Raw genomic sequence first — 17,649 nt, forward strand, 5'->3', positions numbered from 1 at the left:
AGTGGTCAAAATCAATGCAGAGTGATGTGGTTTTTGGTCATACCCAGTTTTGATTCAGGTGAGTAATACATTAAATCAAGCAATCCACCATCTATGAATCTATCTATCTGACAGCCTGCATGTCTACCTGCATACTAACTGCCTGTCTATGTACCTGCATGCCTGCCCATCTATCTGCATAGGATATGTCCATGTCAATTTAAAAAGAAAATTAAAATTGTGTTTGCAACCGTGTTCTAGTATACAGTAGATTCAATGTTCAACAGGGATTTTTAATTTAATATAAAACACATTGTATAGATGTGACATTTGAGGGCTCACCAAAGAAGAAAACACTTGTGGGTTGGATGTCATAGACTGTAAAAAATAGTTGGATGTGTGCACGTCATGATCCTCACACGTGTAACACTGATGGGGGAGGGTGTGTGTTTTGTGTGTACAGCACAGCAAAAGAGAGTGAGATCTTGTTATTTACCCAGCAGCAGCACATTATGCGTGGTTTTACTCCCTTAAGGTCCTCCTGTGCACCTACCCGTGTGTAGCTTGACAAAGGGAACTGATGTGCGGGTTTTTTTGTCCATGAGGAAAATGTGGATGAGGTCAGAGCGACCTGGGAAGTGAAGAGGCTTGTGTTTGGACAGTGATGTATCCGCCGCGCTCGCATCTGTCGCACACTTGATCTGATCACAAAGAAAGAAGAAAGTGCTCGGGAGCTGCTCGCCTGGGTGAACACACCGTGGACATACACACACGGACAGAAGGAGGCATGTGCTGCTGAATTATCGTATCTGCATGGCGCGAGCGGGTTTATGAAGAAATAACGGCTTCACGGACAGCTGCTGTAACGTTAGGCCTCTCGCTAAACTCCCACTCACTGGACACGCTCTCTCTCACACACCAGGAGACATGGGTCTAATTTTCGCCAAACTATGGAGCTTCTTTTGTAATCAAGGTAAGAGGTGTTGTTCTGACTGGTTTGTACTATAGCGAGTTGTTTTGACTGTTGTCCGCCTCGGGCAGATATCCAGCGGAACTGAGCTAATGGTAATGCTAGTGTGCTCGTTTTAAATCCGCTGCGTTGTGCCAATGTTAACCTATCGAAACCACTGTCTCTCACTGACACGTTAACGTGTGCTTATCCTATATTTTAAATACCGACCAGATCGTGTTTTCAGCATGTAATGGTTCGTTAGTCGGCTAAGTTAACATTACCTGGTCCGTTACCTTCTCCCAGTAGCTCAAACACTTCAGATGATCTGGTGGTGAAGGTAACAGATGGGTCAGATCTTAATGATCTGCACATAAACTGAGTGAGTATTATCCACTTGTTGATGCGATAACGTGCTTTCTGAAGACTGTATGTTGTTGTAAGACACGTAAACCGCAAGCTATAATGTCAAGCTTAAGTTAAACCTTACCCAATTTTTTCCCCAAAAAAGTACTAGCACTGTTGTTGTACCGTGATTCAGTGATCAGGTACTTTGATAAATACCATGGTACCTAACGAATTGGCTACCATAAGGCAAGACACCACAGAAGAATAGCTAAAAAACAAACATTAAATTCCCCCTGTTGATTAAATCACAGTACAGTACAATTGTTTGTATTACATTTTGTGAAATGTGTAAATATGCAAATAATGCATTATCTTATTAAATATACACTGGATACATTTCCAGAACAGAAATCTGAACATTTGATAAAGCCAGATTTAAAATTTGTTTAATTTTGTTTACACAGAGTTAAAGATTTCTACAGATAGGATTTTGGATAACTCTTTTTGTCACTCCATAAAAACTTAGAGAAAGTAACAAAGTTACTTAAAGTGAAGATGGTGCAGTGCATGAGGAAAAAACGTGGCCTTTAAAATATATCTGAAATCTACAGACACAAATTGATACAGCAATAAATTAAACACTTAAATGTGTATTTTGTGTGTTTTCTTGGTTGCCCAAAACCTCATTTGATCAGTGCATGAAAAAGCAATGGTTTTGCCATAGTGGATTTTGCTGCCTACAACTAGCCTGTGATGAAACTCCAGCTATTCTCCAGCTCTTGGCTATATTAATGCTTTTTTTTTCTTTTTCTTTTTTTGACTGATATATGTTTGTATGTCTTAACTGCTGTTGTGACAGATGTGTCTCATGATGTAGGTCCAGAGGACAGAGGGGTCAGATATCAGCTCCAACTTGTGGAATGACAATAAAAGGAACTGATTTGAATTGAAAATGCTTTTGTGTAGAGAAACAGACGCCACAAGCACCTGGCAAACAAAAGCAGCGTGAGGAAACCGTTTTCCTCTCCCATTGTTCGCCTATTTCAGCAGTCAGTTGAGCCTGCCCAAAGAGATCCAGCCTTCATGACACACAATGATGGACAAATTCACAGAAGCTGCAGAGATTTTAACTTCTGTACTAGATTGTTTCCAAATTACACTTCTAACTGAATTTTTACCAGCCAAATAGTATTTCCAGTGTATATTTTTTTAGCAGTTTTGTCCCCTGAGAAACATTCCTAACCACATCCAGATTGCTGTAATGTTGGACAGATGTTCCTTTAACACTGGGATGGACGTTGTTGATATTGCGTGCACATTTCAATAATTTCTGACACCAATTTATTTGCATTCATAGAAGTTTCTACTTGTTAATTATTGTTAACACATGATTTCTTGTGTGTGCTAGATTTGTTCCTTACAAATGAACTAGACAGTCCTGTGGGCTAAATGCTGAGTCTTGCTCTAGGTCCTATTTGAGGTCCCAGGAGAAAGTAGGATAGCTCTTTGGCCTACTTCTGTAGACATAGAAGGAATTCTGTCTGTTGGATTTGTAATCCCATTCTCTTTCCTAATTCCCTGGATTACTGTCCTGAAGAGGACCAGTCAATTCATTACATTGAGCGTTGCTCTCTCTAATACACAAACGTTCCTGCAGTCATATTATATCATAACAGTATCGTATTTTTATTATTATTAATGTTGCTGTTTGAGCATAAAAATATCTGCTAGGTTACAAAGCTCAAAGTCGACTCTAAAGGGAGATATTTTATTTAACAGAAAAAGGACGCGATTTTAGATGATGACGCGATTTTTCCGGGCTTTACGAAGTCATAATGTTCCTCATTTAAATAATCCCCGCCCACGGAATACGCAGAAAAGCGGACGAGGCCTGGATTAGCCTAGCTGCTATGTCAAAGAGACCACAACTCATTTGTTTGACCTTCCTAAGGCTGAGAACTTAGAATGGGTAAAATTTATTTTAAACACTGATCCTGAACATTATAATCAAGATGTTTATCTGTGCGCTACACATTTTACGAAGAACAGCTTTCAGAATCACATCTTATTTATAGTTGGGTTTTCTATTAACAGTTTTAATTATAAGTTTTATGTTGTTGCTATGCTCACCTGCCAGCCAACATTAGTGTTGATATAGCCTAGTGTTTACTATATCTTTTGTACGCTCTCACTTTTGTAAGACTGTTCACCGCCCCTTAGGAAAATTATCCATGTTTTTGTGATTGATTACCGTAGTTTTCCGACAAATATCATGATTAAATGGTGGATAACGTCATACCTATAATTATACAAGAAAAACGTACCACTCTTAAACGTCCTGTGAAATCTGTGCTTGCAAAGTCTGTGCATGAAATCCATTCTGGATGATCCTCTTGTTTGTTAACATTGTCAGGGTCTAAATCGGGTTTGAAATTGACGCCATCCTTTATATTAACACTAGAGAAGAACTCGCGGTTATGGAGGGGCGGGACATTTCCCGAACACGTGCTAAGTGCTGCCGATCACAACACACTGGGCCAGCTAACCAATCACAGCACATTTTGTATTTCGGAAGGAGGGTCTTCATCGAAACCAGAACTAAACAACGCGTTCGGGACAGACTGGGGAGAGAGGAGCTGTAATAATGTAAAATATGTGAAAAATGTGTTTTTGAACAATCAAGCATGAAAGCATATTCTAATACACCCCAAAAACAAAATCAAGACTCAGTGAAAGGGCATAATAGGACCCCTTTAAATAAATTAGGACCTATTGGTCTTGTAAAACATTAACCGCTCACTTTAATGTTCAAAGGTTTTATCCTTTAGCTAAAGTGTAGAGCAGTAGCACTAGTAGTCTTACATTAGAATCAGGCTAAATTTGTCCTTGAGTTTGTTATGAAAAGTTCCACCAAAACCTGTGGGAAGTGTAACTGTAGTCTTAATAAACAGTCTCTCTTCATGGCTTTAGTTTGCCCCTGTGACATTTTTTCTGGAGGCATACAGGAGTAAAATAGGGGTCGGTGCTTCTGGAGGAAGTAATAGGCGTGAAATAGTCTTTGTGGAGCTGCCAAAGATATGAGTTATCCAGTCCTGCTTCCTGTAGTTCACATCAGAGTTTAAAGGTGAAAAATATAAAAATGTGCCCTCTCTCTCAGATATACACACACACACACACACACACACACACACACACACACACACACACACAGAGGCTGTCAGAATTTCGACACATTGAGCTCTGATAAAGGTTGGATCACTGGTTTATCTAATCACGTCTTCCTCTGTTATGCAATTGTGCTTCCCATGTGGCTGAGTTGTGTGTTTGTATGGGATTGCTGGACCAATTATCTGGGAGTTAGAACAGAGAGAACAACAGAAACAAACTAGCTCTGAAGGAAAGAGCACAGTTAACGCAATGAACCCACTTTAATTATGGATTGCATTGTATTTTAAATTTTATGGCATTTCACATATTTTCTTATCCTTATTTATTGAGATTAATTTGTTGCATTTGAATTTTAAATAAAGTTCTTGTAATATTAATTTGACCATTCTTTTAATCCGTAATATATTTTCTTCTGTTATGCAGAACACAAGGTGATAATTGTGGGGCTGGACAATGCTGGAAAGACCACTATACTTTATCAATTGTGAGTAATGAATATTTTATTTACTTGATTAGAATCTTTATTGCTCTTTATTTATATCCGTAGTCTCTAATTCATTGAATAATAGAATAGAGTCTTTATTGCCACACGCCTGGGCCAGCCAAAATTGTTACGGTGAGAATGGACATTCAATACACACTAAACATGGCAATTTATTCATCATACAATGTGCAGTATACAGTAAAACAATAGATTGAGATACTGTATGGACAGATAGGTAAAGTTTCCAATGTGGTAATTAATGTGAAGTATACAAACTGCTCTGCGGTTTGTTTTATCTGAACCTGTTTTGTTCTGCAGTTTAATGAATGAGGTGGTGCACACGTCTCCTACGATTGGCAGCAATGTGGAAGAAATAGTGGTGAAGAAAACCCACTTCCTGATGTGGGATATCGGTGGTCAGGAGAGTCTCCGTTCCTCTTGGAACACATACTACTCCAACACTGAGGTAATGCACTTATACACTACACTGCTGGAGGCTGAACCCCTTTGATAAGTGATGATTGTATTAACAGAATTGAAAACTTCACACAAGAGGGGATTGGATTACATAATTGATTTTTTTTTTTAAATGCTTTGCAGATGAAATTGAAGTGGATATAGGTCCCATGAGAGATTTTACTGGCTGTTTCTGATTGGTGCTGCTGTCAAGTCACCTTTATTTATATAGCGTTTTATATAATACAGATTGTTTCAAAGCAGCTTTACGATGATAACAGGAAAATAATACATTTTGGCTGTTGTTCAGCTGAAGTCAGTTCCGTGTTGTTGAATTGTAAATGGGACTTCACGAGTTGGAAGAGAGAAAACAAATGTGTAGGATAAACAGACGAGGAGGAATTTCCTGAGTCCTGTTTTAGGCCTGTTTTTGTATTCACAGAGACCTCATAGAGTAGACAGGAATCATTGGCAGAGAAAGATGTAATGGCTTGGCAACATGACGCGTGAATTGAATCCGCATCTCTTCTTAAAGAAGTCTCTTATGCCTAAGGGGGCTGCATTTATTTGAAGTTTAAATACAATATCGTGAAAGTGTTGTAATATATACCGTTTATATTTTTTTAAATGTAATCTATTCCTGTGATGGAAAAACATCACTCCAGTCTTCAGTGTCACATGATCCTTCAGAAATCATTCTAATATTCTGATTTGCTGCTCAAGAAACATTTCTTATTATTAACAGTGTTGTGCTGCTGAATATTTGCTGAATATGCAGATTTTTTTTTTTCAGGATTCTTTGATGAATTGAAAGTTTCAAAAGACTTGAAATGGAAGTATTTTGCAACATTATAAATGCATATACTATACAGGCTTTTGAATTGAATGCGTTCTAGTAGAATAAATTATGATTTCTTATTTTTTAAATCTGTAAGAATGTATGTGCTTTAACAATATCAGGTCCTGCAACTCCCTATTTCAGTGGACAAACTTACTCTATTGGAAAAGACTTCGGAAATATTTTATGAACTAACAATGAACAATAATTTGTACATTTATTAATCTAGGTAAATGTTCATTTATAAATGTACTTTAATTCATGTTTCTTCATAATACATATGCTTATGTTAATTTATACAATCTGAAATGTCAGAAAGGTATTGGTAATATGTAACAATTCAAGTTTAAAAGATGCATTAAATGTATTGTCCATTATATCATGCAGTCTTAACATATAGAACCTTTCAGTTAAGGATAGTTCACCCAAAAATGAAAATTGTCATAATTTACTCACCCTCAAGTTGTGCCAAACCTGTGTGAATTTCTTTCTTCTGCTGAACACAAAAGAAGATATTTCGAAGGATATGGGTAATCATTAATCAAAGACTTCCATTGTATGGAATAAAAATACAGTGGAAGTCATTGGGGCCAATCAAATGTTTGGTTACTGACATTCAGCAAAATATCTTCTTTTGTGTTCAGCAGAAGAAAGAAATTCACACAGGTTTGGCACAACTTGAGGGTGAGTAAATTGTGACAATTTTCATTTTTGGGTGAACTATCCCTAAGTGTTCCCACTTTTATTTTAAATATCAAAAAACAACTTTTGACTAGAATGTGCTCATACAGATACATCTTCAAATGGGTATTTTTAGTACCAGTATCTAACAGCACATGCACAAACTAATAGCATCTTTAAAGATAATATGGTGAGATGAACAGCTGTGGGTCCAGTCTGCTGTGAACAATAGTTTGAACAACAGTTGTGCTCAGCGGTAATTCCGCCAGATCTTAGCAGCTGGTGTCTGATTCACAGTTCAAAGTTCAGGGTTGCACAAAGAGGTTTGAATAGCGAGACCCCTGCCTTTCATTCAGAAAGTGTGCGTATGAGATTTGTGGTGGGGCCCTGCTGTCAAGCTTTATTCAGGAGCACTCGCTCTTACAGACCATAGATACACCATTTCTGCCAAGGTCATGTGTACTCTGAGCAACAAACTACTCTGTGGCCTTGCTAAACTTAGAAACCACCTCTGAATGCAAGTGCAACAGTATGCTGCCTGACATCTGATGATAATGCTTTGTGTGTGTGTGTGTGTTTTCTTTGGTAGTTCATCATACTGGTAGTGGACAGTACTGACAGAGAGAGACTAGCCATTTCTAAAGAAGAGCTCTACAGAATGCTAGCACACGAGGTAATGTTTTAACATTTACACCACACGATAAAACTCTGGAGGATGAATATAAAGCTTCACTCTCGCAAAATGTTGATTCTGTTTTTCAGTTGTTGTTTTTTCTTCATCATTCACATAGGATCTCCGCAAAGCTGCGGTGTTGATCTTTGCTAATAAGCAAGACATGAAGGGCTGTATGTCTGCTGCAGAGATTTCCAAATACCTGACCCTCAGCTCCATCAAGGATCATCCATGGCACATCCAATCCTGCTGTGCGCTTACTGGAGAAGGGTAAGACCTGCACTACCTCTGAACATTAACTATTCTAGCCTGCAGTTATTGCTTGATTAATGATGTAAAAATGTAATAATGCAATAAAACAGAGCAAGTTAAAATTTAAATAATGTTTTACCCATAGAGAAAAATCTTCAAAAGGATGCACACTTCATGGAGATCATATCAGCAGCCTAATAAGTAGATTTTTTCCAAAGCCTGCCTCACAGCTGATTTCATTGGTCAACTCAATCATGCAGTTACCTGTGATTGGCTGCAAGGCAGGGTTTGCGCTTATTGACGCTCTTTGTTCCTTGCTTTGCCAGACAATTCTGCTAGCAGATTAAATGAATCATGTCCTAACTCTCTCCAAAAATATCATCTCTCTCCAGATGTATCAGTATTACATTTTATTGACTAATAATACACAGTTTCACATCTGCAGTCTCAATCAAAATTGGTCGATATTTCATTGTTCATTTAGATTAGCTTTGCTATCATCTAATTATTGCTTAACGTTAATCCTTTTAAACATAATTTAACAACTATGTTAAATGTAATCTATTGCAAATATAAATTTTTCATACGCTAGTTATGTGACGCTTGTTCACTTGTAACTAGGCATGTGACGGTATAAAAATGTTCATGTTGCGATAATTTCCAAAGCTTTTATCACGGTATACGGTATTATCACGATATTGAAATAAGCTGCAGAAAAAGAGTTATCACTATAACAGATTTAATAACTTTTTCCCTTGTAACAAAAAGAACTAAACATTTTTGTGTATTGCTTTATTGTATTTAAATGTTCAAAGTCAACAAATGTTTCAAACAGAATAAAGTGCAAAAAAATTATAAAGAACAATAGGTATCATTTTACAATCTCACAGGTCTCATTAATGCATTAACTGACATTAACAATGAGCAATAGCTAGATTTGTTACAGAAGTATTTATTCTTTGTTAATGTTAGTTAAAAAATACTACTGTTCGTTAGCTCGGGTCCGTTAAATAATACATTTTAAATTTTTCTTTTTTTAATACAACTTTTGATTTGAATAATGTATTATTAAATGTTGATATTATTATTATATAATATAAATATAAAGTGACTGAACAATAAAGAATCAGAACATATTTATTTCAAACAATATCTAGGGCATGTTGTAGTCCAGATTAAAATATAACAAATTTTTTATTTGAAAATAAATAGCCTTAAGTCTTTATGTAATCGGTTCTGCGATGAACACCATTGCGAATTCAAAAATCTGAATGGCTGTTTGAAACATTTAAAACTGCAGCATTTCTGCTGTTCCATCAGCGCCACCTGCTGTCAGAGAGTGAATGTGCATCTTCGTTCAGCGCGTCCATAGACAGAATATAAACGGAGCAGGTCTCCTTTACTGGTTCCGCCATGCGCTGCTCATGCGTGTTGGGCTTGTTTACATCAGAGTGCGTGTATGCCTATGAAGGTAATATGATGCCATAAAGAATCGCATGCGCAAGGTAAGATTTGTGAAAGTGTACGTAAGATTGCAAGCGTAAATTAAATTTGCATGCGCAATTGAATATTTGTAAAGGTGTTAATCGCCTTTCAAGTGTTCAACTGTTATTCGTAAGTGTAATTCATGTATTGTGAAACTGCAGCTTAATGCTAACGCAAAATAAATAGGATCTGTAATCTTCTGACTTCCATTTTTCCGAGCTTACACTTTTGGCACGGTTTTTGTTCACAAATACGGCCAAAAGCATTGCAGGCCTGTGAACAGCAATTTGCAACCGAAAGCAACAGAGTCAGGAACAGCAAAACAGATTCATTGCGTAAAATCAAACTTTATGTAAAAAAAATTAACTGTTGCAAATGTCTATATGACTTGTGTACATGTATGTTAATGCACACATACATGTTAAATAAATAGATAAACAAACAAATAAATAAACAAATAAATCATGATTGCTTAATAAGCTGTGCACCATTAGGCTGATTAAGGCTGACTAACATTCATACTGAATTTCAAGCTGGTGTTAACGTTATTGGACTGAAATTTGATATATTATATAATCTGTTACACCACTGAGCAGACGTTAAACTTTACAATTAAAACATTTAATACCCATTCTTTATGTAATAATACCATTCTGTTTTTCACATCATGTCTCTGTTCATGGTATTTAACACTCAATTATATATTTTGAAATATTGTCTTGGTCGCACTGTCAATATTGATTCTGATTAGTGATTACTTTTGTGTGACTGATCAAGCTATTTTATGTAGCTAGAATGAATAACATAATGCTTTCTCTGTGTCCAGATTTGACTGTAATGACAAACTGATACTAAATCAACATAAACTCAACTTTGACAAAAAGTAACTAATTATGTCTGAATAAAAACCCAGCAACCAGGGAATATACAGCATCTTTTGATATGTTTATATATATATATATATATATATATATAGGGCTATACAGCCATCTAGTGGTTACACGATGGCATTGCAGGTGATAAATGGTGCATAATTTAGAGATGCTCTTAAAAGACACGTTAAAGGGAAAAAATATTATTGTAACTCATTTTAGTAAAATAATAATAGTAATTCTGGAATCCTCCCAGTCAGTAGACAGGTGAAATTATGCATGCAGTAGTTCAGATACAAAATTTTCTTTTTTAACACACCAGCTCGAAATTCAGTATGGACTCATATAGGCAGCCTAATGGTGCACAGGCTATTAAGCAATCATGATCTATTTGTTTATTTATTTAACATGTATGTGTGCATTAAAAGTACCATTTCAGCAATGAGAATGTTTCTGAGCCAAATGAAGATAAAGATGTGTTCTGGTGACTGGCGTGTTTATTGAATCAATCAGATAAGAGTAAACCTAGAGTCAGCTTTTTGATTTGATTGGCTACATGAAGAAGGTGGACCCGCCCTCCTCTTCACCCTTGCAAAACTCAAACCGTGCCAAAACTGGAAGCGAAGGTAAAAGAAAGATGCAACTGTACAAATCGGGTTATTTCGGGAACTTTTTTGCCCCATGTACACAAGAAGTTATATAGACAGTTGCAACAGTATATTTTTTACAAAGTTAGATTTTACGCAATGAATCTGTTTTGCAGTTCCTGACTCTGTTGTTTTCGGTTGCAAATTGCTGTTCACAGGCCTGCAATGCTTTTGGCCGTATTTGTGCGCAAAAACCGATTCATTTTGCGTTAGCATGAAGCTGCAGCTTCACAATACATGAATTACACTTACGAATAACAGTTAAATGCTGCAAATATTTTTTTCTTACACTTGAAAGGCGATTTACACCTTTACAAATCTTCTCTTGCGCATGCAAATTTAATTTACGCTTGCAATCTTATGTACACTTTCATAAATCTTACCCTGCGCATGCGATTCTTTATGGCATCATATTACCTTCATACATGCCTCTTTGACACTGCTTACAGCGTGTTGTGTATTTGAAACAGTTGATGGGTAAAGTATTCTCAAAATGCGTTCTAAAAATCGGAATAATTCGTAATAAATAATTATTCAGTGTATTTTGAAGTGCCCACGGCCCCACGATAACAGTATTGTGTATGTTCGTTGTCGTGATATATTGTACTACCGTATACCAGCACATGTCTACTTGTAACATTTTTAACTATTCATTTTTATGTTAATTGTTTTAGTTTTGAATTTTATAGGCAATAGTGTAACATTTTTATATTAGTCTTATATTGATCTTTTTATTGTACTGGGCAGGATTTTCTTTTTAGTGCATCCCTATTTAACACTTTTGTGTGTGTGTGTGTGTTTCAGGCTGTGTCAGGGTTTAGAGTGGATGACCTCCAGGGCTGGGCTCAGATAGCCTCTGATTCTCCATGTTGGACTTATTGACTGTGATTTCCACCTCCTTCAGTGGCATCGCAGACTCATCGACTATTGGCTGCTTATGTTTTATTTTAAATCTCTCAAATCTCAGAATTTACATTTTGCAGCTGAACACTTTGGACACCTACCTCAGCTGGGATTTAATGGTTATGTGAATCTGGTTTGACAGACTTGTTGATCAATAATGTATCAGGAGCAACTGGAGTTTTTTACTGGGTGTATAGCAGAAGATATTCAAAGTATTTCAACTTAAAGAGAGGCACTGCAGTGCTGGTATGTGTTTGTGAGGAGGGGCATTTTTAGCATTCTGGCAGTGGAAAAGAAGTTCTTTGGCTGGGTTTATTAAGCTAATCATGTGTGTTTTTCTTTAAATCTACTGGAAAGAAATTATTTGAATGGTCAAAATGTTACTTTTCAGATGGGGAAAATTTTGTGGTCCGTTGTTGTCATTGGTCAACTGTATGTTTTTGGGTTTAAACTTTTTGGGTATCGAGTGTTTTAAGTGCCATTGGTACCTACCCACCATCACCACTACATATCATGAAAACACCTGAGCATATCATATCATTTCACATTACCTCAAACATTCGTTACTGTAGAGGGTGCTGTTACCATTTCAAATGTGGCCATTGCAGCTTGAAATGTCATTTGAGATGAAATTTAAAGCTCACCAGGTATGATCACAGCTGTTAGAGAAGGCTTAAAGCTGTTTTAAAAAATGTTGATTTATTGTAATGCTTGTTACAGGTGTGTGTGCGCGCTTTGAATGTGAGAATGTCCAACCAACATAAATGCAGGTGAACTAGCATGTTTTTGTGTGTGTGTTTGTTTTAAGTAGCCATGCTCCTCGCTCGAGTGTGGTTATAGCATAAAGGTCAATCAGTTATCATAAGGAAATAACGTTCAAAAGGAACTCAGTATTATGATTTTCTTTTCATCCAAATCCTGTTGGTGCAAAAATGGAACCTGCAGATGATCTTCATAGGTCAACCAGCCATAAGTTGTCTGTTGCTGTTTAAGTGATTGCTGTTTTATTCATTTTTGTTCAGCTCCAGACATTTCATATTATAATTTTTTTTGTCATCTTCGCTGTTTTCCGTTTGTATGGTACATGAGTGCATGATCACTAGTGCTTATTTTTCACATGTTGATTTTGCCAATGCGCTTTTTGGTTCAAGCTGAAACTGTTCTGTGTGTGTTCACATTTTTCCATCCTCTCCGTGCGCTGCTTTCGATTAAGGGAAACTCTTGCAAGACTTTGATGCAGTGACTACAAATTGGTGCTCTCACTGACATGTCTCTGCCAGCAGTGAAATCTTTTTACATAATTATTATTGGCTGCTGATCTAGGCAAATCAGTCCCATGGATCTGTCTGTCTCTGTTTTGCAGGGGTTTTATATGGTGGCTCTTTGAGGTCATTACCTGACTGTTGTGGATGTGCTGTTCATACCAAATAATTCTCTGATGAAATAAAAAATGAATTTGGCTGTTGTGACTTGGCATAAAAGGTTTCATTGGTCAGATGAATATCTTTTTTTTTTTTTTGTCTAAAGCTGAATGTGTATTTGTGTGTGTTAATATGCATCATTACAAACCTGATACGAGTATGTTGTATGACACCATGTTGAAACGGAGGTCTTTGGACAAGACTATTGAAAAAGTTTAATATTCTGTTTCAATGCTGATGTTCATGGTCAAACCAGACCATGAAGTTCTCAGATGTGCCATTTCTAAATGAGAAGGTGAAATCTGTAGCAACTTTCCTAATTCTTATAGTTTTATAATAAAAGCTTTTATTTTGAAATCTCAATTGTGTTATTGTTGCATTATTGGGTTATATATATATATATATATATATATATATATATGTAGGCCTATATGTAAAAAAAAAAAATGTTCTTCATAGTTGATGATAGGAAATGCTTTCACCTGTGAAAGGAACTGATTCTGATGTAAATTATCCATATGTTGAGGCAAAAAAACACTTGATAAAGGGGGCACTTTAATAAGCTAAATCAATGAATTACAGTTTTATAATGGGAGCCTTAGTCTTTCATTTATAGAAGTGTAAGACAGGAATGTAGGTCTGAGACCGGGCACATGACCCAGGTCGTACTTGAAACCATCGAGCTGATGTCGGATATTTATTTTTAATTCAGTACCCATGAAGCTTCAAAGCTGCTAGAGTTCCCCATTTGCTAAAGTACACCTGTTCGTTTCTATTATAAAACATTTAATTATAATGTTGATTTGTGGCTTCAGCTTTGTAGTTATTTTATTGGCCATGTTCACTATAATTGTACACCATTATGTATTGTTACTCTTTACTGTAAAAAAAAAGTAACTTGTTCTCCAATTCAGTATCTACAACAGTAGTTCTCAACTTGGTGGCCGGGGCCCTAATAAGTATTAAAATAATTAAAATTGTGTTGTATTACAGTTTTCCTCAATTGCTAAAACACTAAACCCCAGTCTCTGAACCAAATGCTTAATGGTCTAAACATGGCAAATAAATGGCAAAATTGGCTAAATAAAACCCTAAATAAGTTTAGATAATTAGACACCATTTGCAATTCTCAATCACTCTTTTCGCAAAACTCTGAACATTCTCATTCACTAAAACACATTTCATGTTGGAAAACAGTAAACAGACAGAAGTTAAACACAACTACAAAACAGTTGTCATCGTTTAGGCTACACACACAACGGCTCAAAATTGTTTCTAATAATGTGATCAAACTAACTGTACAAAATATTAGCCAGTTCAGAGTGCACAGGTGCATTGAATGTTGACACAAACAATGAATGGTGACAATCTGAGAGGAAGAGTATGGTTGTGCCCGAAATCGCATTGTTTTGAATAAGTAGCTAATTACTTCATGCCCTCTAAAAAAGTATGTTCTATATAGTATGAATGTGTGTAATGTAATCTGGACATACTATTCGCCATGTTGCCCTAATCACATGACTTACAGCATCAGTTACGTTGCTTCACTGCCATTCATAAATCCTCTCCCGTGGCCTCATGGGATAGTAAAGTGTCCATCGTATGCACACTTCAGAATCTCAGCGGAAGATGTAGGTTATCCGGGTACTTGTTGTGTACTCTTTTATGAGGACTGTGAATTCGGACATACTTCTTTGTCACATACTGTTTTTCGCCTACTATATTGTTGGGAAGTAGTTTGAAAATTTTGTTTTGTGTTTAAAATTTTGAGGAAATGGGCGAAGGTTTCAAGAAATGTGTCTTAGCAATTCATTGTGAAAAACTGTAATTGTATAATCTTAATTAAAACTTTATTAAAAAACATTAAAAATTTACATTCTATTGACATACCAGTGGTAGGCTACATTAGCTTAAATAAGAAAGCCTTCAAATATCGGACAAAGGGTGGCCTTGAAATAATAGTATTTATACTGTAGATCTGGTTCTTAAAATTGTTTTTAAGACATGAAATTAAGAGATCATTAGTACATTATGATCTCTGAAAAGTGAATACTTATCTTTTTTATATAGATCAGGGAATTAGCCACTGTGTGAAACATTTTCACACTTGAGTTGAACATGTGTCTCTCCACCCCATCTGAGAATCTTTGCTGCAGCACCATTACTTACAAAATAAGAGCCAGATACCCTCATTTTAAACCAAACACACTCAAATGCTGAACGCTATGAGACCTTTTCAGTGATAAATTGAATTTGAACTATATCTGTTTCTTTGAAGTTACTCAGATTGTGAGCCATGTTAACTGTTAATCAGCAACTTAACACACTGAGAGTGCGGACTTAAATGTAATTATGCATATAGGCATAAGTATAAATTGGCCTTTAGTCGGGCCAGGGCCAGGACGTGCTAGTGCGTGCCAGGGCCAGTCGCGTTTCCACTGTCACTTCCGGGGCTTGATGGGGGCTTAAAGGCCTATTTATACTTCTGCGTCGAACTGCCGCCGTAGCTACGTCGTAGGCTGTGTTGCGCATACCCTTCGGCGTACCCTGACGTGCACCTCTCCAAAAATGTAACAACGCGTCAATTCTACGCGGACGCAAGCGCTGTGATTGGTCTGCCAGAACCCCTCCCTCGTTGACGCGCACCTAGGGAGCATGTGAAACCCCGAGGGAGGGGTTCTGGCAGACCAATCACAGCGCTTGCGTCCGCGTAGAATTGACGCGTTGTTACATTTTTGGAGAGCTGCACGTCAGGGTACGCCGAAAGCCGCTTGTCCACCAGCGTCTCGATTTCTGACGTGACGCCAAAGCCCATTCATTTCCTATGGAACTACGTCAGGCAGCAAAAACGCCCCCGCAAAGCATGATGGGTCGCGTCGCGTCGATTTGGTCAACAGCGGCCCTGCAAAAAAGTAGGATATACTTTATTCAAATGAGAGCGTCAAAACGCGGGGCAGCAGCCAATGGAAACTCGGCGGCGAGAATTTGTGTATGGGCGTTGCTATGGTTTCATATTTAAAGTACATTTTTCCCGGCGCGAAAAGCAGCGAAAACGTCACAGGCGTCGCGTCGGAACAAAAATTGATCGGACGCTGGTGGACAAGCGGCTGAAGGGTACGCGCGCTACACACAACCTACGACGTAGCTACGGCGGCAGTTCGACGCAGAAGTATAAATATTTACTCGGGGCCAACGGCCAGGATTTCTGGCCAATCGAATACCTTGGGCCAGAGCGGGCCAGCTCGGGCTAGAGGAGTGGTTACGAACAGAGGCGGAGTTCACCTGAGTCGGGAGACGGCAGCGCCGGATGATTCTGTCAGCATTAAAGACTTTTAAAATAATTTAACTCGCGTTCATGTTTGAATGCCTTGTGTTTGTGATGCAAAAGACTATGCGCGCTAACCATTACCATAGTAAACATAGTAAACGCTTGAAGATACGCATAGTAAAAAAAACATAGTGAACGCTTGAAGAAATCAGACCAATCATAAAGGCTATCACAGTCATGTTTTTATTTTATCTGTCAGTAGCCTACGTCTCGTCTCTTTATACCGGACTATCATAAAATAAAGCAACTTTTTTTTCGGGAGCTTCCTCTGTTTCTCTGACTGAAAATATCTGTATGGGAGTCGAGAGAGTGCTAAATGTAAATATGTCCTGTAACTACCAGATAAACAGTAACAGACGAGACTAAAGAAGTAAGTGTGTCCTCTTTCTTTTGTGAAATAGACCTAACAGTAATTTATTTCTGAGTGACTAATGTGCAATTTTGACATAAATTAATTCATTATGAATGTATCACTTTTTATTGTAAATCTGTGGTAAAACATCGATGCTTGGGTTTTAAAGGAGCCGTATGTAAGATTGTGGCCAAAACTGGTACTGCCATCACTTTCAAATGACTGTCAGTGTTGCCAACTATTTTCAAAGGAAAGTAGCTAACGCCTCCCCTAAAAGTCGCTAAATGTCGCTAGATGACGTCATACGTCAATTAGCATATTCATGACGTCATCGCGGCGTTTTGCGTTCTGCCTGCCTAATGTTTTTTCTCGTTAAAATCATGCTCACATACTGTGTTTTTATATAACATACTATAATATAATATAACATAATATAATAGAGCCGAATTGCCAATAAAGCTGTTCTCATTTACTATATATTTTTTTGTCAGACAATAGAACGTAGCTGTTGAATGACTATTTTTTTATATGTGTAAAATAATCTGAATTGAGAGAGTTTGGGAACTGGGTGAACTAAAGCATTGTGATAGTGAGTATTACAAGTGATAAGCACAAGTAATAAAATAAAATGGTCAAACTAAATTCTTTAAATATAAAACAAAAGATAAGTGATAAGTCCGTCCGTGGAAACAACACTGCTCATTCACGTCTGTTCCGTGCTGCTGCTCCTCTCTCAGCCATTCACTGAACAGGGTAGACGCAGAGAGAGGTGTGTGGTGGCAAAGAGAACGCAAACCTCGCGCTCGCAGGACT

At 37.3% G+C, this 17,649-nt stretch overlaps 1 protein-coding gene across 1 annotated transcript; it reads left to right on the plus strand.

Moving 5' to 3' along the window:
• The first annotated feature begins 425 nt into the window (after window positions 1-425).
• arl8 (ADP-ribosylation factor-like 8) lies at window positions 426-13,580 on the plus strand. The gene is made up of 6 exons (XM_082160394.1): window positions 426-952; window positions 4,868-4,928; window positions 5,247-5,394; window positions 7,493-7,576; window positions 7,695-7,846; window positions 11,637-13,580. Exons 1-6 carry the CDS (start codon window positions 907-909, stop codon window positions 11,683-11,685), a joined length of 540 nt encoding a protein of 179 aa, XP_082016520.1. The 5' UTR covers window positions 426-906; the 3' UTR covers window positions 11,686-13,580.
• The last annotated feature ends 4,069 nt before the right edge of the window (window positions 13,581-17,649 follow it).

This window comes from Leuciscus leuciscus (assembly GCF_965113295.1).
Source record: "Leuciscus leuciscus genome assembly, chromosome: 2".
Lineage (NCBI taxonomy): Eukaryota > Metazoa > Chordata > Actinopteri > Cypriniformes > Leuciscidae > Leuciscus > Leuciscus leuciscus.

Coding starts and splice junctions, on each gene's coding strand:
- arl8 (XM_082160394.1), top strand. CDS start 907: ATGGGTCTAATTTTCGCCAAACTATGGAGCTTCTTTTGTAATCAAG. Junction 5,395..7,492: donor CATACTACTCCAACACTGAG/GTAATGCACTTA, acceptor TTTCTTTGGTAG/TTCATCATACTGGTAGTGGA. Junction 7,847..11,636: donor TGTGCGCTTACTGGAGAAGG/GTAAGACCTGCA, acceptor TGTGTGTTTCAG/GCTGTGTCAGGGTTTAGAGT.